This window comes from Lipophrys pholis, assembly GCF_963383615.2.
Source record: "Lipophrys pholis genome assembly, chromosome: 18".
Taxonomy (NCBI): Eukaryota; Metazoa; Chordata; class Actinopteri; order Blenniiformes; family Blenniidae; genus Lipophrys; species Lipophrys pholis.
The window spans coordinates 20,921,749-20,945,184 of NC_137646.1; the positions used below are offsets into that span (position 1 = coordinate 20,921,749).

General features: G+C 41.1%; 3 protein-coding genes across 3 annotated transcripts; 1 reads left to right on the top strand and 2 right to left on the bottom strand.

The window, feature by feature from the left end:
- Positions 1–10,655: 10,655 nt before the first annotated feature.
- On the top strand, positions 10,656–13,305 carry LOC308123986 (prostaglandin D2 receptor 2-like). The gene is made up of 2 exons (XM_080486741.1): positions 10,656–10,715; positions 11,449–13,305. The coding sequence occupies exon 2, from the start codon at positions 11,506–11,508 to the stop codon at positions 12,628–12,630; it is 1,125 nt and encodes a 374-aa protein (XP_080342867.1). The 5' UTR covers positions 10,656–10,715; positions 11,449–11,505; the 3' UTR covers positions 12,631–13,305.
- A 268-nt stretch (positions 13,306–13,573) lies between these two features.
- LOC308123987 (G-protein coupled receptor 4) lies at positions 13,574–15,779 on the bottom strand. The gene is made up of 3 exons (XM_080486742.1): positions 15,585–15,779; positions 14,669–15,488; positions 13,574–14,392 (listed from the first exon to the last, which is right to left on the bottom strand). Exons 2-3 carry the CDS (start codon positions 15,247–15,249, stop codon positions 13,969–13,971), a joined length of 1,005 nt encoding a protein of 334 aa, XP_080342868.1. The 5' UTR covers positions 15,250–15,488; positions 15,585–15,779; the 3' UTR covers positions 13,574–13,968.
- Positions 15,780–17,925: 2,146 nt separating this feature from the next.
- Positions 17,926–19,512, bottom strand: ugt5g1 (UDP glucuronosyltransferase 5 family, polypeptide G1; the record flags this gene model as incomplete). The annotated part of the gene is made up of 1 exon (XM_080486716.1): positions 17,926–19,512. The coding sequence occupies one exon, from the start codon at positions 19,510–19,512 to the stop codon at positions 17,926–17,928; it is 1,587 nt and encodes a 528-aa protein (XP_080342842.1).
- Between the last annotated feature and the right edge of the window lie 3,924 nt (positions 19,513–23,436).

The following is a 23,436-nucleotide window of genomic DNA, read 5'->3' on the forward strand; positions in this document are numbered from 1 at the left end:
AATTATCACACACACCAGATGTATATGTCTATATATCAAATTAACATATACAGTATTTCCCACATATATAAGGATTGTATGACATCACAAACCCATTTAATATAAAATTATACCTAATTCTCAATGACAAAATAATGAATAAAACACACATAATTCAATATATACTATTATAATTAGTTTGACCTGCAAAGTCTGGAAACATGCTGCTTTTTCAGGCATTTGAATGAAACCCAAAGTTATTACATAATAACTTTGAAATTAGGTCAAAGTGGCAAAGAAAGAGATGAAGGTTAAAATTTATTTTCTGAACATTATCCTGTCTAATTTACCAGTTTCTTCATTCAATATGACACAAAAACAAGCTCCAGTTAAATGTGTACTATTGTATACTTGGAAACAGCTTTTGACATTTGCACCTGAAAGATATTTTAAGGCTCACCAAGCCTCACGTTATGTGCTGTGTGCTTCATTTTGGAAGTGTTAAAATAGCAGCTTGTGGTGTGTGGTGTGACAGGATGTTATGTGCTGGACTATTATTCCTGCTTTGAGCACTGACTTCCTGTCGGCTACAGCAACTGCACGATGACTCCGAGCCTGACTGTAAAGCCCAACTGTCTGCTGGCTGCAGCTTCAGCTTTTACACCTGTTTACAAGAGTTTACCAGTTTTCACATTCAATTCAGGAAGGAAATACATAGACAATGTCCCCAATTATTCCTTTTAAGTGTCATATAATCTGATTTCAGAGTTTCCATTTTAGAGATGTCTCAAAGTTCTCCTGTCATCTCTTAATCTTTTGTCACATTTTGCCCCCTTGCAGCCATGTGGCCTGTTCTTGGTCTGGTTTTGTGTTTCTGCGCTCATACTGAAAGCTTATGACATTGTAGTTTCAGATCACTTCCTGTGGGTTTTCTCAGAATAGTTGAGGCAATAAGAAGCTCTTCAATAGCTCGTTGTGGGACAGGTAAACGGAAAAAGTGTTTGACAACTGGTGAGGTCTTGACTTAAAAAAGATGTAGATAAGTATGACAGGCACATTTCAGCTGTTGCGGACGCGGGCGCATTTGTGTTACTAGTAACACGAGTTTCTCACAGAGCAGAGGTGTGACTTGTTGGTAACTTTACTCACTTTGTATTAGACTCTTAATAATATCCAATTTTTGACTGGCTGATCCCAGCTGGCTATGGATGAAGGCTTACACACAACTTAGAGTTGCCAAATCGTCTCAAACGCATGTTTGTGGATATGTGAGAGCAAATCAGCAGAGTAACCCACATATGCAACATACAAAGACCACACAGAAAGGCCCTGGTAGTAGTAGTAGTGAAATACATTTTTTTTCTTTGAGAAAATGTGTGTTTTGTTATTGTTTTGATGTGGTTTACTGAATTCGCTGGGAAAACTTAAATTGTGAAAATGTGAAGCAACTGCTGCATGCCACACAAAGTCGCATTTCCGCATTCTGTTTCAAGATGAGGGTGCGCAAGATACGAGACGTTTCTTCTTGTGTGCATCTGAAGAGGCATGACGTGTTCTGCCGTCTGATGCACCTGAAACCATCTCCTGTCTCACTCCGCAGACCACCGCTTGTTATTTTTAGCTCTGCGTGGGCAAACCCATTCATTCTGAGAGAGTTTCTTTCACTCCGTGGAATCCAAAGGCAAAGTTTCATTCATGACCCCACTTCAGTGCTTTGTGGACCAGACATTTAAATCCCCTCTGGCGCTGTGGGTTACACCTGCAAAATGTACATGAACGACAAGAAAGTTTTTCAAAACCATTTGTCTTCTCAGATAAATTGTTCAGTCTGCTGACCACCTCCACACTTCTCCCCGCACACACGAACTTCCCCTTTCAGTTCTCGCAAAGCACAGTTGGCAAGAGAGAGACGATTATTCACGGTAAATGAACCAAGCCCCTTGTTCGCCTTTCTGCTCCGCTCTGGGTCCGTACAGTTCTGAGGTCCAGCGACCAGTCAGAACAATGACAGGAAGCAGAAATATATATTTCAGTTTATGAGACAAATAGAGAGTTTTTTTTTCTTCTCTCCTGCAGACTGCAGCAAAAAAAAAAAAAAAAAAAGGAAATGGGACATTGCAAATAAAACAGGAAGTCACAGCACTAATATTATCCTGAGTGAGTTAGAGACAAGATGAAAAAATATGACTGCGCTTTTAGACCAGTTACAACAGTTCTTATGGACCACAATGGAAAAAGGAAAATAATAAAAACAGCATCTGTAAATAGCTTTTGAGAAATATATAAACAATGTTCAATACAAAGAGAAGACGTGTCATTGAGAGGCAGTATATGTTTTAAAATGGGTAAAAAAATAAATGACGAGACCAAATGCATTGTGCACATAATAGAATGTTCATTTGTAAATATTTCCCTCGTGACTCTATAGAGTTGAACTTCGATTTTTTGCAAATGATATTGTGGAACAGTGTTACAGTGCTTTTGGCAATAACGTTAAACTGCTTATTGTAAGACAAATAAATTGTTTTTGATGACGTGTATGAATACCAATCCATTCGTCTTCTCTTGAGCTTTAATCCATCTTGGAGTCGTGGGGCGCTGAAGCTGATACCCTGTGAGAAATCAGGATACGCCCCGGACATATTTAATCAGTCCATCAGAAGGCAAACAAAGAAAGTCACACACAAACACACACACTCACAGAGTTGAGACACCATTTGACCTCAACGTATGTCTTTGGACAGTTGGAGGAAACTAGATTACCAGAGCGTGCTCACGACTACTCTAACCACTACAACACTGTACAGACCTCCAAAAATATATATATGTTGTTTAACCTAAAGATTTAATCTAAAGTTTTCATTTTGGACATCTTTTAAAATGTGAAAGTTTTTCCCCAATACCACCGTGAAATTAAGAATTTCAATGAGTGGTCCCTCAAGAGTAAAAGAAATGTCCTCAAAATAAACGCTGACAACATTAAAGTTGTATTTAGTAAACCACAGTAACACTCCTAAATGCAGAAGAATAAGTACACCAACTGAAAGATCACAGAGCGGAACGAACAGAGAACAAACAACATCACTTCATGTCTGTTTCCTCGGTGGCTGTGACAATAAATAAGATTAAATACAGTCAACAGACAACAGTGAATAGGAAAGCCAGTGAGTCACCACAGTGAGATAAGGATGTTTGTGCAGTGGAGTCATAAAGAACAACAATGAACAAGGAATTTAAAACTTCAAAAAATCTTCTGGCCAACCAGAATTTTTTCTTTTCTTTTCCAGAATTTGAACTGGATGAAAATGTGAAACACAAACAATTCCACTTTTGTCAGCTCCTGGTCCCGTCCAGTCAATCTGCAGCGGTTGTGACATTTAGTGAGGAGTGTGTCCAACAGAGGAGCTTTAGCTCTTTTTGCTCCTTCTGACCTCACTGGGGGACAGAGAGGCTGCTGTTGTTCCATCTGAACAAATTTCTGAGATTGGCACACGTTGGCTCAACTTCTCGACGCTATTGAGGAGCAGAGGGAGAGTTTAAAGGCGAGCGGGAGAAGTGTGTGTGTGTGTGTGTGTGTGTGTGTGTGTGTATGTGTGTGTGTGTGGGGGGGGGAGTCAGCATGCAGTTTTGAAGGTCCGACTGAGTTCTCCTCAGAGACAAAAGCAGCGTTGTAGTTGTAATTCCTGAATGTGGAAGTCCTGTGACATCACAACCTCATGAAGTCATTTCGCATCGGGGTTGGCCCGGATGGTATAAGGTTGAAAGAGGGGGTGGAATGGCGGGAGACTGATTAGGCTAGTGTGTGTGTGTGTATATGTATATGTGTGTGTGTGTGTGTGTGTGTATGTGTGGATGACCAAGCTCCATGACTAAGAATGAAATAATGATAGTGACGGTGGACATACGAGACTGACAGGAACCTCTGTATGAACATGAACCATTGTCTAGAGGGACAGCGAGTTGTGTCACTCCTCAACATGAATTCAGTGGAAATCTTCAACTCAAAGTTGCCAAATTCACTCTTTCACAATGGATGCCGGAGAATCCCCCCCCCCCCCATTTTCTCTCGCCTCTGTTCGTCTCTCCATCCGGCCCCCTCGTGCTGCCTCCGAGCCCCCGGAGAGAGCGCTCGCTGTGGGGGTGAAAGGAGAGCAAGAGAGGCCCCTCTGTCTGCCGCTTTCTTCTCTGTCTCATTAAAACAGTGAAGCTGTGTTCAAATCGGAGCTCAAGGGCAAAACCAAAAAGGAATGTGCACATGTGTGTGTGTTTTCCTTTACGTCTTCAATCGCCACGGTCCTATACAGTCTGAATTGTAGTTTTGTCGCCTTCTTCTCAGTCAGACTGTTTGTACCAGAACATGTGGAGTGCGGCTGTTGTACGCCCGGGTTCCTCTGATCTCTCACAACCCACCCACCTCTCTTCTTTTTTCTGTGCCCTTTTTCTTATTAATTTCCTTCCCTCCTCTTTTGAGGGCTTGTGGCTTTCATTGTCTTGCTGTTTCCCTTTCTTTTCATCTCTCCCCGTGACTTTTTTTTTTTGTTTGTTTATAGAGTGCGATTTTGAAGTTTTGCTGCCTCAGCGGTCTGCACATGGCAGTCAGCTGAAAGATTTCACACACATAATAATTCAAGCATGCACAAACATAGGTCTCTCTAGTTTAGATCGATGTGATGCTGCTTGTGTCGTGGGAACAATAGAAAGTGTCAAAAAAGCCACCCAGAGTGTAATGTGGAGAAAGTGCGCTCGCAGCATGTCACTGTGTTTGTTGGTATTTATGTGCAAATTGGTAGTGTCTTTCCTCCCCTTACAAAGTCTTTAAAGAATTTATGAGGTGCAACATTGTTCACAAGCTTTTCAATTGAGACCAATTAGGCAAATGTGTTTCAGTGTGTGTGTGTGTGTGTGTGTGTGTGTGTGTGTGTGTGTGTGTGTGTGTGTGTGTGTGTGTGTGCTGAGTAAGCTTCTTTGTGAATGCCAGGAAACCCCTTTTGAAGTGGAGGTTCAGGGCTTGAATTTGTGTGTGTGTGTGTGTGTGTGTGTGTGTGTGTGTGTGTGTGTGTGTGTGGGTGTGTGCACTCTCTCTCCACTTTCTGTGTGGCCACAGAGTTCATGTCACACATCATACAAAATCGTCATATTAGAAATTTTTGCAGACGACACAGTTATTGTGAGTCTTCTAAAGGAAGAGGACACGGAGGAGGAGGAGGAGGAGGAGGGATGCAGAGCCACGGTGGCCCCGACCTTGCTCTTTGTTCCCAGCTGGTGACCCTGGATATGAGCTGACAGGACACAATGTGCATTCTGCATTTCATCACCAGGGGTATTTAGAGTCTGGGTTAAAAAAATAAAAATAAAAAAAAATATCTGGAAATGATAACATCATGGCATCCTTTATCATATGTCAGAAAAACAGAGTCAGCTACATTATGTTTGCATAGTTCACTTTTTCTTCAAATGGACATACAAAATAAACAAATAAATATAATAAAATATAAATATATAGACAATTAAATTGCCATTTGTCTCACATTGACAAATGTGTTTTGTTGGCATCATTTATTTAGCCTCACTCTTCCAATGCTTCTCCAATTACACCATTATTGAGAAAGTCCAGAAATGTCTCACAAATATTGGCAAACTCTGCCGGCTTCTTTCCTACTATATTGGTAAGTTTTTCAAGAGCTAAACTTGCCGTTGATTCCTTCAACCAGTGGCCAAAAGAGGAGGAATATACATTTTTGCTTGTGACAAATCTAGGTCAATCATTACTTTTTCTCTCTTAGACAGAATGCAATTATCAGAGATGGAATAATTCATAGTTTTACCTACAACCTATTTCCATCTATCACTATATTGTCTCAGAAAAATACTCCACATTTCAAAAACCAGTAAAATAAGGCCGTGGATTTTTAAGTCACATTATAAGATTTGTAGTTTCTTCGTTGAGACGAGCAATCGTGTGTCAGGCCCTCGTACGAGGCAGATTATTAGGAAAACAATCAGCGTGAATGATGTGAGCTCAGTGACACACAGTGAATCATGATTAAAATGGACCCTTTTATATTTCAGTTTCCGATCTGTTTCAGTTTATTTCTTCTTGTCTCTGATTCATAGAATAAATTTACTAAAGCCACATCATATTTGGAGGAGTTTTGTTTTCAATGATGCGCATCTTTAAGATAAAGAAGAGGAAACTAAAAGGACACGAAAGAAGCTGAATCATCCCTGGTGCTTCTGATTTTGGATTAAAGTTTTCAGTGTTCTGAATAAAAAAACAGATCAGATAGAAGCAGTGGAAATAAACAGTTTCTGTCTCTTTGCTGCTGAAGTGAACTGTTTGCATGTTCGCAGTCTTATCTGCACTGCTGAGTCACACACAGCCACCAGCTACACACTGTCAAGTCCATGAAGAAATAACACGATGAAAGATGCAATACAATATTTCCGAACAATATATTTATATATTTGAGGAATGATTATGAGTGGGTCGTTAAAGATGATAGAGTCTTCGTTTCCTCTTGTTAGAGACACCGATTGACATTATTGATGGAACAAACTGAGAATCTTCCAAAGTTTGTTTCCATCGTGGCGACGCAGAAAATCATCCTGAATAAAAGCAAGTGACGAGGTAAAACTACAAGAGTGAATTAACTTTGAATAATGACCAAAAATCCATATTGATCTATTATTTACATGACATCACACGACTTTCCGTGTGACTTGATCCCAGTTTTAACGTAAACACCCACTGTTAACTGCTTCAAATCAGCCATTTGGACCTCACACTGCTGAGCTCGCCTGTGGTAACTGTACTTTCTCGCTAATTACCAGTTTATAAGTGCAGTATAAAAACATCAAAAACGATAAAGTAGTGCTACTGAATAAGCATTTCTTGAGCTGTGATTTGTGACTTCTCATCATATATAACAGAACAGTTCCTCATTATTCTTCAGAATCTGAGTGTAGTGAAGTAAATGTGGAAATTAACTTTTTTTTGGGGGGTGAAATATACAAAGCATGTACACAAACACTCAAACTTTGGACGACAGTCCGAATATAGGTCTGTGCACACACTGTCTCACTATCTGAACTAGTTGGAGAGCACTGGATCAGTTTGTTATGTGAAGCACGTGCTGCCATCTAGCGAGTGAATGAGGAGCTGATTAAGAACTTTCACCACAAAAATAAAAGTATACGTCAAGTGAGAAAAACCGTCTCCCTCCATAGACTCATAAGATATCTCTCACATATAAACAGACCCATATAAAGATCTGAACCTTCAGCTGGAGACTTCTGATCAGATTCACGACTCTGAAAAACACATACAGCAATGCAGAGATATATATAGGAGTTTTAAAACAACATTTTGGTAGCTGTTTGTGAGCAGTTAAAAAGCAGCCTGGTTTGAAATATGAACTGGTAGAAGGTTAAAAACCACCACAATATTAGGAAAAGTGCTTAAACACTGAATGATAACACATAAAACAGAAAAATGTCCATCTGTGTCGTGAAATATAAGTGATCGTACAGTATCAAGAGTATAAACTAAGCTGGGAACCAAAACTGAACAGCAGGTGGCAGCAAAGATCAGTGATGTTGATAAACAAGTAAACAAGCATTATCACCAAAGCCAAAAACCATGAGGGTGAGTTTGAGAAAACATGCATGCGAAATGCTACAGATATCCCGAGAAACAACAGACTGAGGACAAAAACACAAACGCATAGAAATTCAGATTGCACACACTTTGGGGAAAATGCATTAACGTGAACATTTCAGGATGTATTTGTACTTCTCTCCAGTATAATTTGGATTTATCTGTACTCTTAGGTTATTGTGTTCTTAGTGTGTCAAACATGGTGATCTTTAAAGAACATTCTTCTTTTTTTTTGGGGGGGGGGGGGGGGGGGGGGGGGGGGGCATGGAGTAATCGTTCTACTTGTCTTCAGCTGTTTTGAGAGATTCCCAGCATCAGAAGTCCAGCAGAACAAAGCTCACTCTGATGTGACCCGAGAGCTTCGTCTCTGAAAATATTCCACCACTCTGCCATCAGAAAGACTCCATTCATAGATTGGATCTGACGGGAAACACAGTACGTTACACATGTGGCACAGTGTTTCCCTTGCTGGCTAAAATCTGAAATAAAGTTTGAATTTGATTTGAGAAAAAAACCAAACAAATAGCAGTAGAAATAAAGAAGACGTTCAGGCTCTTTGACTTTGCCTCGTCATGTCTTATTGCTGTTCCCTGATGTCTTTCACCTGTGCCTGAGTGTGTGATTGTCTTCACCTGGGGGCTGCGGTATATATTGGCCGTCTTCTGTGTACGCTGGTTGTTTGCTTGTCTGTGTTTCTGTGTGTTAACACAGTTTCACTCTGTGTTCGTGGTTCCTGCTTTGTCGTGCCTCATTATCTCCTGTGATCTTGAGGACTTTATTTTATAATTTTTTTTTTTTAAGTTGGCATTTAGTTGAGCTCCTGTTCCATTTATGGTGGCATCTTGAGTCCTCCTTTGAGCCACCAGCATGGGATCTGTGCCCATTGTTTGCGGTTTTGCTTAGCAGTTTCTGATATTTCATATAAATAAATAAATAAATGTACATATTGTTGTACAAGTCAAACTCTGAGTTGGTCCTCTATTGAGATAACAGTGCAAGCAGTGGCTCCTTGAGTTTGAAACCTTATGTGCCGACTATTAAAGCAAAACTTTACAGCATTTTTTTCCCATTGAAATGAGGACTATTTCTGAGAAAGGCAGCAGACTTTCAAAGTCAACTTTAGCAAAAACCAGAAAAGGGGAAGTAGCTCACAGTAAGCACAAAACTAAAGAAGTTATGCATTTGCAAAACGTAGAACTGCAGTATGTGGCAGTGTTGAAGGGTTACTGAGAATGGGTGGCTTAAGGGAAGCTCTGGCTTCCTACTTATTACACCATGCCAACCACAAGACACGGCAAAGTTGTCAGATCTAGTATGCACGACTGAATAAAGCAACTGACGTTAGGATGCTCGTACTGAGAGCTTTAGGTAAATAAACAAAAAGTATTTTTCTTTAATGAGCAAATTGCTGTGAGAAGGCCCTTCCTTCTCTCACTCTAATTTTCCACCCGCGTGGCCAAACACAGTGGAACAAAAAAGCAGAAGTAAGCAGTTTGCCCCTTGCTGTTTGCTCAACAACAAACCATCGACCATTATTAGTGATAACTTCCTTCTTCTCACCATGTCAAAGCAGAATAAGATGCACATGGAAGTGGAAATATTTAAGTCTTTCGTATATCCGCTGTATAACATTGTGTCTGTAGATGTAAAACACAGCCAAAACAGAGGGTTGTTTTTTTTAACATCCTTAGCCCGGGTATCACACAAACATCAGTTTCTTAAGTATTAGATATAAAAATAATCTTTGACGCTAATGCACAACCTCACTCGTACTTGTGTTTGGTAGCTTCTCTGGTGGTTATAGTCTGTATATCTGATGTCTTCGACATTGTGAGGCTCATGCCAATCTTTCTAAAAATATTCAAACAGTATATTGAAAAAGTCAGGTGGTAATCATACAAAACAGACATATGCACAAAGTCACATTCACATTGTGTTAATGGAAAAGGTTATGATACAACAGTTGTAAAAGATAACAAATAGAGCAGTTTGAATCTTTTATCGAAAGTTAGGAGGAAACTTCTTGGTTCCTTCAAAAATGCAAAATAAATATATATATATATATATATATATATATATATATATATATATATATATATATATATATATATATATATATATATATATATATATATATATTCATTTATTTATATATATATATGAAGGCCTCTCCATCATAAAAGCTGGTTTGACTGGCACATCCTCTTTTTGTGAATCAACAATGCAACTCTGCTGTTCCTAACGAGACCACAGGCTGCAAAACCGGCTGTCCAGAACATTTATGATAACTCAATCAATACCTGAATCCCTCATTGCGTGCTATTGGCTAATTCGTCCAAACAAGTAGTCATATTGTAGATACATTTTTAGAATTATATCAATTGATTTAAACATTGAGAGACTTCTACCTGTTGAAATATAAACATTAACTTCTGCAATTAGGGTGGAAATCAAAGGTGTCATCCTTATAAAGGATTTTTTTGTCGAGCCTGTGCCATGGGCTCCAGTGTGGCGTGCATTCATACCCTTTACTCCGATACCCCTAATGAACATCCAGAAAACAAATGCTGCACATCGCCATGAACTCACCATCCCCACTGTGAAACATGGTGGTGGCAGCATCATGCTGTGGGGATGCTTTTCTTCAGGAGGGACAGTCGGGTTGATGAGATGATGAAAAGATTGCTGCATACATTAGGGCAATTTTTGAAGAGCTCCTGTTGGAGCATGGATGCGTTTCCACACCAAGCTTTTAAGTTTTTAGAGATCACAATCTGGTACAATCTGGTAAAAATAACAGAGTATAACTCAACCGACTCAAACATTATTGTGAGTGATTTACTTTCTTTGTTGAGGTAATGTGCAATGGTCATTCATAAATGACCTGCATTAAACTACTAACAGGCGAATCTAAAAAAATTCATATCGCCTGGTTTGACACATACTTCTGTGAAGATGTTTGGTTCGTTTTGAGGTTTTGTGTTTCCTGTTACTGTATGGAGAGCTGTGTAATCTTTCTGTCTGTAACATAACATCAGACTAAACACAACTATATCAGACTGTCCGACACCCCGCGCAGGTAAGAAATTCTTTTCTGGTCAAGTGTTTTCATCTCCCATTTTTACAATCAAAGGGATTATATATATTTTTATATTACAATTCTATCATTATCAAGTTTCTAAAGTTGAATGAGACAATCTGAAAACGCCAACCGTCCATTTCAAGAAGCGTTTGACTTGTCATTGGAGGACAAACTCATGGGTACTTCATAAAGTTTCCCAGTAAATAATGATACTGATCAGCATGCATAAATGAATTACCTCCTCTAAGTGGCAATGGGCTTTTCATCATTAAAGGTGTGCTGTCTCAGCTGAGACACTATGGAATGATTTAATGTAACAGCAGTACATTTTCCACTTCTATCTGGGCTGTAACTTTGAGGTCATTGGATTGACTGTTTTTGATTTCTAAGACGTCAGTTATACTTGCAGACATTTCTTGCAGTATTTTCCTTTAGAGATACAATTTTTTAAAGGTGTAATACGTGTTCACACCCACAAGATATTTGTAAAGCATAAAACAAAATAAAATACAGTTGAGCCAGGGTGAAGTCATTTTCCCAAATTGACAAAAACAGCCCATGATGATTAATTTAACCACTTTTGCCGTCTGTAGACTTTATATTACTCTGACCTACTCTGTGAATTAAGACGAACTGACCTCAATAATAGACATTCATTTTGCTACAGAATTATATTGATTGAAGAGACCCGTCTACACCTGCCTCAGTTTGCATGTGCTCATCTCCACAGATCTCCACCGTGAAGCCACACCGTCAATACAAACATCAGGAACCTTTTCTTTCCACGATGATTTACTGTCCTTCCAACCAGACGGCCTCCATCACCAGTCCCACCATAAACCACGCAGCCAATTTGACTTCCCTGAATATTTTTACCATTTGCCTCCACGGTCTGGTGTCGACTATTGGCATCGTGGAGAACCTGCTCATCCTCGGTGTTGTGGGTTTCCACGTGCGTCGCTCTGTCATCAGCATCTGGATCCTGAACCTGGCGGCCTCCGACCTGCTGGCCACCGGGTTTCTTCCCTTCTTCACCCTCTACATGGCCAGTGGCAACACATGGACTCTGGGAACGACCTTCTGTCGCATTTACTCCTCCATCTTCTTCTTCAACATGTTTTTCAGTGGCTTCCTGTTGGCCGTCGTGTCGATGGATCGCTGCCTCGTGGTGCTGAGACCCGTCTGGGCCCAGAACTACAGGACCATCCAGCTCGCCAAGGGGATATGTATGGGGATTTGGGTCTTGGCCGTGATTTGCACAATCCCCTTCTACTTGTTCCGTGACACCATTCCCCTCGCCGATGGCAGGATTCTTTGTTACTACAATTATGCTCAATTCCCACCTAGTGGGAACAATAACCTGGAAACTTTATGTGAGCAGCGCAAGCAGGGTTTAGCATTCATGAAGCTCTTTCTTGCATTTGTGATCCCTCTGCTCGCCATCATCTTTAGCTACGGTGCCGTGAATGTGCGATTGGCGCACAGAGGCTGCAGACGCCCGTACCGCTTCGTCCGGCTCGTGGTGGCTGTGGTGGTGAGCTTCGTGCTCTGCTGGGCTCCGTACCACTTGTTCATCGTCATGGAGATAATGGCCCCAAGCGGGCACGCCGTGAGGTCATTTGTAGCTAAAGCCCTTCCGGTGTCGGCGACCATCGGCTTCCTCAACAGCGTCCTCAACCCCGTCCTGTACGTCTTCAGCTGCCCCGACCTGTGCAGTACGATAAGACATTCGCTCAGCGCAGTGATGGAGAGCGTGCTGGTTGAAGACCTGGCTGAGCTGGCACGATGCCGCAGTTCAAGTCGCGGCTCCGTCAAGATGTCCGAGATTGCTTTGAGGCAAAAGAATTCTCTTGTAACTTCAACTCAGGAAACAGAGGAGGAAAGTCTCAGCAACATGAAATGTGCTTCGTAAGCTGTAATAGTGGCAAATGTAAGCTTTTCTTTCCGTCAAATGCAAAATTATTTGTAAAAGAGCTTAGTTCTCATGCCTCCTGTTTTTTTTTCCTGTATTATAACTCACTTTGAAAAATATGACCTTGTTATGCTGATGTGTGTTTTTGTTTTTTCCCTATTGCTTCATTCCATCATGGTTTTAGCGGGTTGGACACACCCGAAGCTTAACCAATGCAACTTTGAGTGTCAGTGAAATGATGATATTCAAGCATGAATAGTTTGAGTAGTTCTACCATCTACCTTAAATTTAGCATTTGTGAACGTGTGAAGTTACTGCAAACATGGTGTTCCTGTTTTGGATTTCAACTCAGCAGACTCTTTAAAGAACAAAGCAACAACTTTGAAAAGACTTTTAGAATTTATTGAGATGTACCAAGTATAAGAGTTAAAATCTATTAACGTTACGGGTTGGGAATAATGCAAAACAAGTCGAAAACTAATTGAAATCTGTTTGAAAGTGAGGGATTCATGCAAATGGACTTCACTTATATAGCAAAATTTCACTGCTTTGGCAGTCCTGAGGCTGTTTGCTCATTGTTAGTCGCATCAAATTCATGTCAGTGCATCAGATCAATTTCAGCAACTTTGGAAATAGCATAAAAAAATATAACATAATAAATAATGACTAAAAGCCGATTGTTTGTCGTCCTTCATTTAAAAAAACCTGGGTATGATATTTCTGCCAAATCACGCATTGTAATGAACAAAGTAAGACATACAATAACGCCTGCCATTGCCCCCTCAGTCCCACACTAACAGATAAAATTAAGGTGCAAAGACGTTGCTGAGCTGACTCAACATTGAGGCACTACGAAGCACAGCAATTCTTATCTTAAAGTAACTGACTCCAAAAATCTGATCATAAATACATTTTATACATTTGTAAACATACCAGTCAAAAGTGGGTTTAATCCACAATCAATTCTTTATTTCCATGCAATGACCAGACAAGAATAAATACATATTATAAGTAACATCTTTCATACTCTTATGGGCTGGTAAGTGAAGTTTTGACAGAAAGTAAAACCTGGATTTTCATCTTTCTGTTGGGCAAGCAAAGTTTTTCCCACCTTGAAGTCTGTTGATTCAAAACAGTTCAGCATAAAGATGATCAAAAAAATAAAAAAATAGTATGAGAAGAATTCTTTGGATGAGGCTTTGGAAACATTCTCAGGCATTATAGTGGATTTATTGAAAGGAAGAGCTTATATTGTGTATAAACTGAACACATATTTCCACTGGGTGGCACAATTGTTTTGACTAAACTTCAGGGGTCAGACTTGTGGTCAAGTCAAACTTATATTGCCAGGAGGCTGCTGTGTCTTGTCTCACTCTCCCTCTGGGTGTGTGGGTGCGCTCTGGTACTGAGGGTCAGGCTCTTCTGGGTAGTTTGCCCTCTTCCTAAACAGGGCAGGGACCTTTGCAGCTCCAGGCGAGCATCAGAGCACAGGAAGATGTAGAAGAGGGGATCGAGTAAGGTGTTGAGGCTGGTAAGGCCATAGCACAGGCGGTAGACGAGGAAAATTGATCTTTCAAATCCACACGGCTCGTCTGTCAACAGGAGGGACACAAATCTGTATCCGCCCATGAGGTGGTAGGGTCCGAACACGACGATGAAGTTGATGGTGATCACGATGAGGACTCCCACTATTTTGTGGCGTTCTTGATCTGAAACGGACGGGGATCGTTGGAGTGTCACGCCGATGTGGGCTGAAGTGTATCTGAGGAGGAAAGCAGAACCTTCTTAGAAAAGATATATTAAAATACTCAATATCCATCAAACATAGGAAAGGTTGAGGCTTCCTTGTTGAACTTTATCACTTGTAAACATGGAAACATGTGACCAAGGGATTTTTAAACATTTGTCCTCACTTCAGTCTTATTGGATACCATTGGAAAACCTAAAACATTAAAAAATATCTTGCAGTAACACAGCCTCTTATTGTATGTGGACAAACAAAACAATACATTAAAAGGAATTCTTTTTTTAAGCTCACCCAAGTATGGTACATGGCAGCAGGAAGCCCAGAAGCACGGTGGCAATCTTGAAGTGAGCGTATTTGGGGCTGACGGGGTACTGCTCCAAACACAGCAGCCGCTCAGAGTCAAACACAGACGGCAGCAGGCCGCTCAGGCAGAACAGAAAGGTTAGAGTCCACACCGCTATACCCGACACGGCGGCCACTTTGACGGTCCGCACGCCACGGCTGCTCAGTGGGTACACGATGGCCAGGCAGCGATCCAGCGCTATCAGGCACAGGAACATCACGCTTGCGTAGACGTTCACGTAGAACACATAGCCCACCAGCTCACAGGTGAGTTGTCCATAAGGCCAGCGGTGCGCCCCTTGGAGGTAGAGGATCCACAGTGGCAGCGTGAGCAGCTGGAGGAGGTCCGACAGCAGCAGGTTGAGGATGTAGACCAGCTGACAGCCTCCCCCACCGGAACGGCCCAGGTGGTACAGTCCCCAGAGAGAGAGCAGGTTGCTGGGGAGTCCCAAAGAGAAGATGAGGCCATACATACAAGTCAGGCCAAATGTGTCCGTGTCCAAAGGGAGGTCACAGGTGTCATTGGACATGTCTCTGGTGATCAAGCGCCTGACATGAGAAAACGTGACCTCAACCAGGCACTGACTGTCAAAGAACCACCGCCTTTTAAAAAAAAGTCTCTTCTGCTGTGAGCTTCATGCATTTGATTATCTTGAGTCCATTGTTTGACACTCATGAATCTATTCCACCGTGGAAAACCTCAGTGTGTGTCCTCATGGAAACCGTTAACTCTTCAAAGGATCCTGGCTCCATCGACAGAAACAAACACCTGCAAAGCACATGGAGTCAGGACTTGCACTTTCAGTGTCAACAGGTGCACGAGAAAATGAAAATGCAAATCAAAAAACAAACAAAATTTACTCACCCCTCAAAGCACTGAGACCGACTTTGCCTCAAACAGTGTGCTTTCCGCTGTGGCTGGGCGACCTGTGTTCGCCAAATGTTGGGAACAATTTGTCTCGACAGAGCCTCGTCTATTCAGTGATCGTTTCCTCCGCAGGAAACCCACTTCTTCAGCTTTAAAGGCAACATCCTGAGACAGGAGAACGCCTTTCTGCTCCAGAACAAAAACATACTCTTATTTTCTGTGCCCCCCTCTATTGTGATGAAGTAGTAGTCACCATGATTAAGGATGGAGAGAGGCAAGGGAGGGGAGGAACTGATGTATAGTGTGCGCTAATGCCCTTTAGATTGTTTGTTGTTGGCTCTGATCCATGACACACTTTATCCCTTACTTGGTCTCTTTACATAAACATTTCTTAAAGAGTTAAAAATAAAAAAGATATGCATATACACACAATTATTTTTGGCTGAGTTTAGGGTGAGTAAATTGGCATAAGTCATGCATGGAGTTGTGTGCATGTGTGCATACAGATCTATGGCTCGTATCAGTTTCTTTGTGGGGCCACAGACTGAGAATAAACCGTACAAACTTTGATGACAAATGTGGAAGTCCCCATATTCATATGCATAGATTCATGACTTGAGCTGTGGCTTTAGAATGACTTGCTCCAGCCCTTTCGAACTAACCTGGATAAAAAGTCTAAAAGATAGAAAGCTGAGTATTGATGTGATTGTGTGAGTGAAGATTATCTGGCATGCTTTCAGGATTGTTTGTTGTCACGAACTTCATTTTATCCAAGTAAACACACACTTAGGAGTTCAAAAGAAGAAGTGAACTCTGTTTCACAGCGGTGACCATTTCTCGTGGTTGCAAATACGAAGAAAACTTTCTCCGCTGGAGCCTGCATGCATCAAATGAGCTATTTCTCACAAATTTACCATTTGAGTATAGACATACTGATCACTTACCACAAGATGGTGTCACATTATCATCAGGCGCTAACAATGGCAGCCAAAACAATAAATGCAACAATAGCTGAGGACACATTTGATATGATTTGTCGGGTCAGAGTTAAGGTTAGGGTTGAATAAGGTCACCGAACGAGTGACAAAATCTCTCACAATGATTCAAACTTATGTGTATGTCCGAGTGTGTGTAGCTCTGGGCCTGTAGCATCTGCTTTTCAAGTCAATGTTGACTGATGAGATTAAAACCACAGGAATCTTTTGAAGTGTCTTTTTTTTCTTTCTGTGAAAGCAACATTGCAGTTTGTGTGGTGAATTTAACTGCAGAGAACCTTTCTGAAGCGCGACAAGGAGGAAAAGTGAAACACAATTCAAATTGTTTGAGTAAAGAATGGGGATTTAAAGACAATAGGTGTTAGTCAGTATTTTTACCACATGGTTTCAAAGGGAGGAGGGTCCAATCACTCACTTCCTTTGAATGCCACAAATCTCTTATTTATTAAATGACCCAAGAGGGTTCCTGATAAAATTAAATTGTCCACTGAGGATTTCACTCCCACTATCTGCTCTCCGGGGCTCTTTTCATGTCAGTCTCGCTGAACCTGAACACATCGGCTGGAGAGGAAAGTGTCCCTGCAGAGGGTCCCATAGCAGAGGCAGCCCGATAAACTGTCTCTGTTTCTGCACAAATATAATCTTGTCATGTCAGACAGCCTGCGCATGGAGAGATGAGAATGAAGCCTGTGAGCTTTTTTCTTTCTTTTTTTTTTTTTTTTTTTATCACCAGTAGAGTATCCTGCAACAGGAAGCCACACTTTGAGGAACTGGCAGTCACGTTCATAGAAGTAAAACATAGAAAAGTAGAACAACTAATGTTATGCGGACTGGTTTAGTGCAGCTGTTTGGCTTTCGGCTCATGAATACCAGAATTATGGATTAAGCATAAATGTTTGATATAGAAACCTGTTAGTAAGCAATGAGTCAAAACGATGATTTGATTGTGTCTAATTAAAGATTTCACAGCAAATCAAACATGGAGAAAGGCCTTTATTTTCTGAAGAAAAGAGAGTAGGCAGACGTGACAAAGATGATTGTAAATCATAGTAGAGAAGCGTTTCAGATTAAATTTTGACAGTTTTATTATTTTGAACACAAATATGTTTCTTTCAGGTAAAGGCATGACAACAATTATGGTGGGTTGGCAAGGGTGGTAAAGTTTACCCAAAACACTGGAATGAACTATTGTTTAAACTTTCCTGCTTTTAAAACCTCTTATATCAGAGCAGATCTCATTTGCTATATAAAGATTAAAGACCTGAAGTTTGAACTTGAGTTTAACCTCCAAACACATTGGATGATTTTTTAGCAGCATATAAAATGAGTCCTCTTTGGCTGAATTACTCTTTTTTCATTTTTCTCCTGGAACTCCGGCAGCAAACATTCCTGCAGACAAAGACTAAAACCCAGATAAAGGTTCCAGTCACGACCATAAAGAAAGCGGCTACATCTAGGCAAAAGTAAGTATACCAAGGCAGCTTAAAACCAACAGGCTGGAGATGTGGTGCTCCTGCATTCCTGATGGCATACTCAATCCAGAAGATCGCACTGTCCATAGGAGAGATCGGTCGGTCGCGATGTAGCTGCGAGAGACGTTGGATGTTGTTGCGGTAAAAGGGATTTTCAAGAACCTCCTTTAAAGCATCCACAAAGTTTTCTTTGGACAGTGAATAGGCTTCTACTACCCGAGCTGCACCGCGCACCTTCAGCCTGTGTAGGTTGTCAAACTGATCAAAAAGGAGGGGTATACCCAGAACGGGGACGCCGTGGTAAATGGCCTCATACATGCCGTTGGTCCCTCCGTGAGCTACAAATAGGCGAGTCTTGGGGTGTCCTAGGAGGTCACCCTGAGGGAGCCATTTCACCAGCAAGGTGTTATTGCTTAGCGATGAGGGCGGTTTGCCATCAAACCTCCAAACTACCTTCTGAGGGAGTTCGGCGAAAGCAGCCGCGATGGCTTCTGTGGTCTCCCGGGGTAACGCAGACACTATTGTCCCGAGAGACATGACCACTACTCCGTGCTCCCCAGAACTCTGCATGAAGGCTTCCAACTCAGCAGGTAGGGGCTTGACCTCTTTGCACTGGAAACCGCCAATGTGCACCACGTTCGGCATGGTGGGCCGAGGAAATTCAAAGATGAAGTCTGTCCGCAGCAGCCAGATGTCAGCTGCAAGCTGCAGTGACAGCAAGTCAGTTCCAGGAGGGAAATGTCGCTGGAATATGTCTGAATAGGAAGGGTTGATTACAAAATACTGCTCAAACACGCTGTAGACATAGTGTAGCATGTTCGTGGTCCTTTCTGGAAAATCCATCTGGTCGTCGAGCTCACTTCCTGATACCGGGACATAAGAGACAGGTGAGGGAGCGACAGTAAGATGACCTTCTCCACTATTAATCCAGCGCACATTGAAAACCATTGGCAGTTTGAGGTAGCTACCCAGAAGAACTCCAATTGTCAAAGCTGGGTCTGTTAACATTAAGTCAAACTTTTCGTCTCGTAGTCTCTTCAATAAAACTGGGTCATCTAACATGGAGGTAACTGCTCTCGCTAGGATCATGTGTCCCATTCCCAACATATTCGTGATCAAGCGCCGCTGGCAAAACGTACGTAGGAAAGTAGGGTAACTGCGACACTGCATAACATCTTGGAGTAATTTATTATAGTATTCCTTGTCTGTTTCATCTTCCAGCATGGGCACGTTAATGGACGTGTAAATGGAGGAGTTGCTGGGGATGTACCAGCTCTTGGTGGAGCGCAGCACCGTGATGGCGTGGCCTCTGGAGTGCAGCTCTTGGAGGATCACCTCCATGTTGATCCAGTGGCTGCCATCGACGGGCACGACCAGGATCCTGCCACCGCTGCAGGAGGGAGGGTTGAGCAACAGCAGGCAGAGCAGTGTCAGGGATAAAAGGAGTGCGTTGGACATTTCCTAGAAGAAACGGCAAAAAGTTAATATTATACCTGCAAATCAATAGAACAGTGTCTGGCACCTCTGAGCCCAATGTAACAAATTACATGCATATACTGTATTTCTTTTTTCTTTTTTTTTTTGGTTTACAAATGGTACTCACTAGCACCCTTGATTCTGAATACAGTGATCACATTTGAATGTAGGTGGGCTACAAATGCAAATGTTTCTTATCTCTGAGAACAGTTTTGAGGTCAACCTGATTTTTTTTAAAGGAACAGACATGAGATGTGATCATTTCAAGACATCTGCCTGCAGATCTAAGAGATGTCTATTCTCACTCAATCCATCCTAATCACCTATAAATCCTCTTTTGGAAACCCACATTCTCCATGCCATATCTTTTTCACGACTCTCAAACTAGGTGAATTCTCTCAGGCATTTTTCTATCTCTATCCTGTACATTCCTCATTGGTCCAGACAGACGTCTTTGTCAAGGTGTAGTTTTCAATTAGGGCAAAACTATCCCACTAAAAACCAAAAGCAGGCACCAGAATATGTTCCATAAAAGGTCAGATAACTTTGAACTGACAATAATTCCTAACTCAACGGGTCTTCTCAAATTAGTTTGACTAGTTATAGTATTCGACTATATTTAGAATATTTTCACTAAAAAGACTTCCTGATCCATTCTTGCTTCTCATGATATTCACTAGAGCAATTTTCCAATTTAATGGTGTATATTTATAATCCTTATGGCTTCAACTTGAAGTTTAAGACATTTCCCATCTCAGCTAGAAGACTTTATGGTATTCAACCAAATAGTCTGGAGTTCAGTATTTATAGTGGTGGGATTGGTAATTCCTGGGCGTGTGGTTGAAACTGCCTCCCATTGTTATGTTTATATGTTGCTTTCTAGTTGCCCTTGATGTTTTCATTCCCTAATTTAGCATGATGTCACTTCATCGCACTCGATAAATCACTGCTTTGCGAGGCAGACAACAATACGAGCGTCTCAGATAAACTTTATACACAATCAATATCGCTGCAGACCTGCATGCAGAGTCATTGAAAATATCTATTTGTGTTGTGAAAATATGAATACACTGTTAACATACCACATTCTGCACAGCCATCGTGAAAAAGAAAGATTGGCTTTTTGAAGCTGTCCCAAGAAATATCCTCAGGATATCAAACTAAAGGAGGCAGTTCTTGTATAACTTCTGCTTGGCAACAGCTTGGATTTATTTTTCAACTGGAAAGCAACATTAGTATTTGTGTGGGTCGTTGGCAAGAAAGTCACCAGAGAGTCGTGAAAGTCACTCGGTTTCTCAAATGTTTCTCTCAAACCAGTCGTACTTTCTTCACACAATGTGATCGTACATTAGTTGTCCTCTGTAGTTACGAGCTTTTAAACTAGGAGTTTTAAAGACCAATCGTTATGAAATGACAACAGTTGAAGCGAGTTTGAATTATAAAGTGATTTTAAGTACCTGCTCTCTGATTGGACAAATTTTTTTTACTGAATTTCAAGGCATTTTTACAGATGAAAAATCCAACAACTCTCATCAACATATGAAAGACATTTTCCAAGGTGTGCTGTAGATTTTTTTCTTGACATGTTTTTTTTTTCTTTTTTATTGCTGCCTGATCAGCTGTTGGCAATTACATTATGTTGGATGACACTGATTAGAAATCAAAGTGAACTCATGTCATTGTTTTATTTGCTGTCCCATACACAACACACTATTGGAAAGTACAGTAGGCGTGACTGCAAGACAATAAAAGTAAAAATAATGCTGTTGGAAATTAAAGAGAGAAAACTCACCTCCTTCCGCTTGAGTTGACACTAATGTGATGTTTCTGTTGCCACACGGACACAATTGTTACACACAGAGGGCCTTTACAAACAGGTCAGAGTCCAGCACGTAAATCAGAATTAACTCTCAAAGGTCTGTGCCTCCTGTGTCATAACAAAGGTCACATTTCACTGGTTCGAGATTGACGATGGTGTGATATTTCAAGAGGGATTGTTTTTTTTATGTCAGTCTACACCTTGAATAATTCGATCCACTCAAGTAAAATCAAGTCATCAGATTTTACCTCTTGTTCAAGGTCTATTTGTGTGCAGTACACTTTAAGGTTCCCACCATAAATCTGAGATTATTACTCAGTTTCAGGGTTTTCCAGTGTGGTTACTTTTTTTTTTTTTTTTTGGGGTAATTATTACTTTGGACGAGAAACCCTCTCCATGAAGTGTGAGACAGGCGTGGCTGGGGAACGAGTGAAGGAGGAAACAGCAAGGTCGGGCTGTGGAGGAAAAATAAAGTGGTGATTACAATAACACCACGACCCACTGCTCAACAGTCATATCAGTGAACCGCAGCCTTCCCCCGTGCTCTCCTCTGCCTTTCTGGAGTTATATAAATGTGCACTAGGGAACAGGAGTCAGTTCGAGGTAACAGCAGCTCACAGAATCGCAGCCATGCAGCTCCTGTCTAATAAACTGCTGTTGTTTGGCAGAATAACTGCAGATCAGTGCCTGTGTTCATCATTCACGATGAGAATGAGCTGCAGAGAAGCATATTTTTTATGAGTCTTCTGGCAAAACCACAGAGTAAGCCAGTAAGCCGGATCTTACTTACAGTGAAATAAAGCAGAAGAGCTGGTCTTTTAGAGTCATGTGATTGGTCACATGTCAGAGTGGAAACAACCAATAGGAAGGATGGAGTTCATCCTCTGTCGTGCAGCTCAATCTGATTCCACTACTTCATGTAAGTTAAAGGAATGGCACCCATTTAAAGATGTTACTATGAAAGAAAACCAGGCTTAAAAAAAAAGCTATCCTACATTTAAACACTACATTAATATATATATATATATATACATATATATATATATAAAAAAGGTATTTTACCATAATGTAATCAGGGTGTGTCAACCATGCCTTTGTCTAGGTTCAGATCCAATCTTCCCACTGGTATTTGGGAACTTTCCCAGGTCCCAGTTACTCATGAAAGCACCACATGTTCATTCATGAAAAGGCGAGACTCAGATGACCTTTCTCAATACAAGCACACACCGGTGGATGAGAAGGTGTTATGAAATAAAACCAAATGAAATTATGCTCTGGAGGAGACATCTAAATTACAACCGGTCAGGGTTTGAGAGACTGAAGCTGCACATTGCTGCCAAACACGTCCGTTGCCATGGTGATTACTCAAATCAGGAAGGCCCGAATAAAAAAACAGGCATCGCTGTGTGTCTCATGGGGCTGTTTCTACATTCATTGCACCCTTTCAAAGCTGACCTCCTGCCCACAAACATGTGAACAAAGCTGCTAAGACGTTTGCTGGTTTCAGAGCTTTTCCTTCCTCCAATTGTTCCGCGTCATGATATGGCTCATTTAGATCCCCATGACGGTGTTCACAGGCTTTTCTCAGATACTGTTTACTATTAATCAAAACACATGTTGGAATTTCAAGCAACCCTGACGCTGGAGTTGAAGTCAAGCCTTTGAGGGTATTTTCAAGTGGTTTTCTTGTTTTTACTCAAACTTTGTTTGTACCAACTCACACCGGAGGTTAAATAGTTCTATGTAGGTAATTTGACTTCTGGCTCTTGCATGCTTATATTGCATTAATAAGCTTGAATGACCCTTGAATAGGTAAGATTGTTCCTTTATTTACATGGATAACATTCATTTACAGATGGCACCACTATGTGCATTCATGCATAGAAAGTTGCTTTATTATAGAGGGATAATGCACAAATTAATTAGCGCTGCACGACGACAAAAACTAATGGAAAAACAGCGTTACTGTCATGATGGTCCGTACAGAGAAGTATGGAAGAGGGGAATTATAGCATATTAAGCTCAACTAATGTAAATAATCAAACATTATTCCAAGGAAAACTTTGTACACAAGCTTGGGGATTCAA

What these genes read in the sequence shown, in the direction of transcription:
- LOC308123986 (XM_080486741.1), top strand. Translation starts at nt 11,506, where the DNA reads ATGATTTACTGTCCTTCCAACCAGACGGCCTCCATCACCAGTCCCACC.
- LOC308123987 (XM_080486742.1), bottom strand. Translation starts at nt 15,249, where the DNA reads ATGTCCAATGACACCTGTGACCTCCCTTTGGACACGGACACATTTGGC. An exon ending in CTGCCATGTACCATACTTGG is followed by an intron (nt 14,393 to 14,668) that starts GTGAGCTTAAAA and finishes TTTCCTCCTCAG; the next exon opens with ATACACTTCAGCCCACATCG.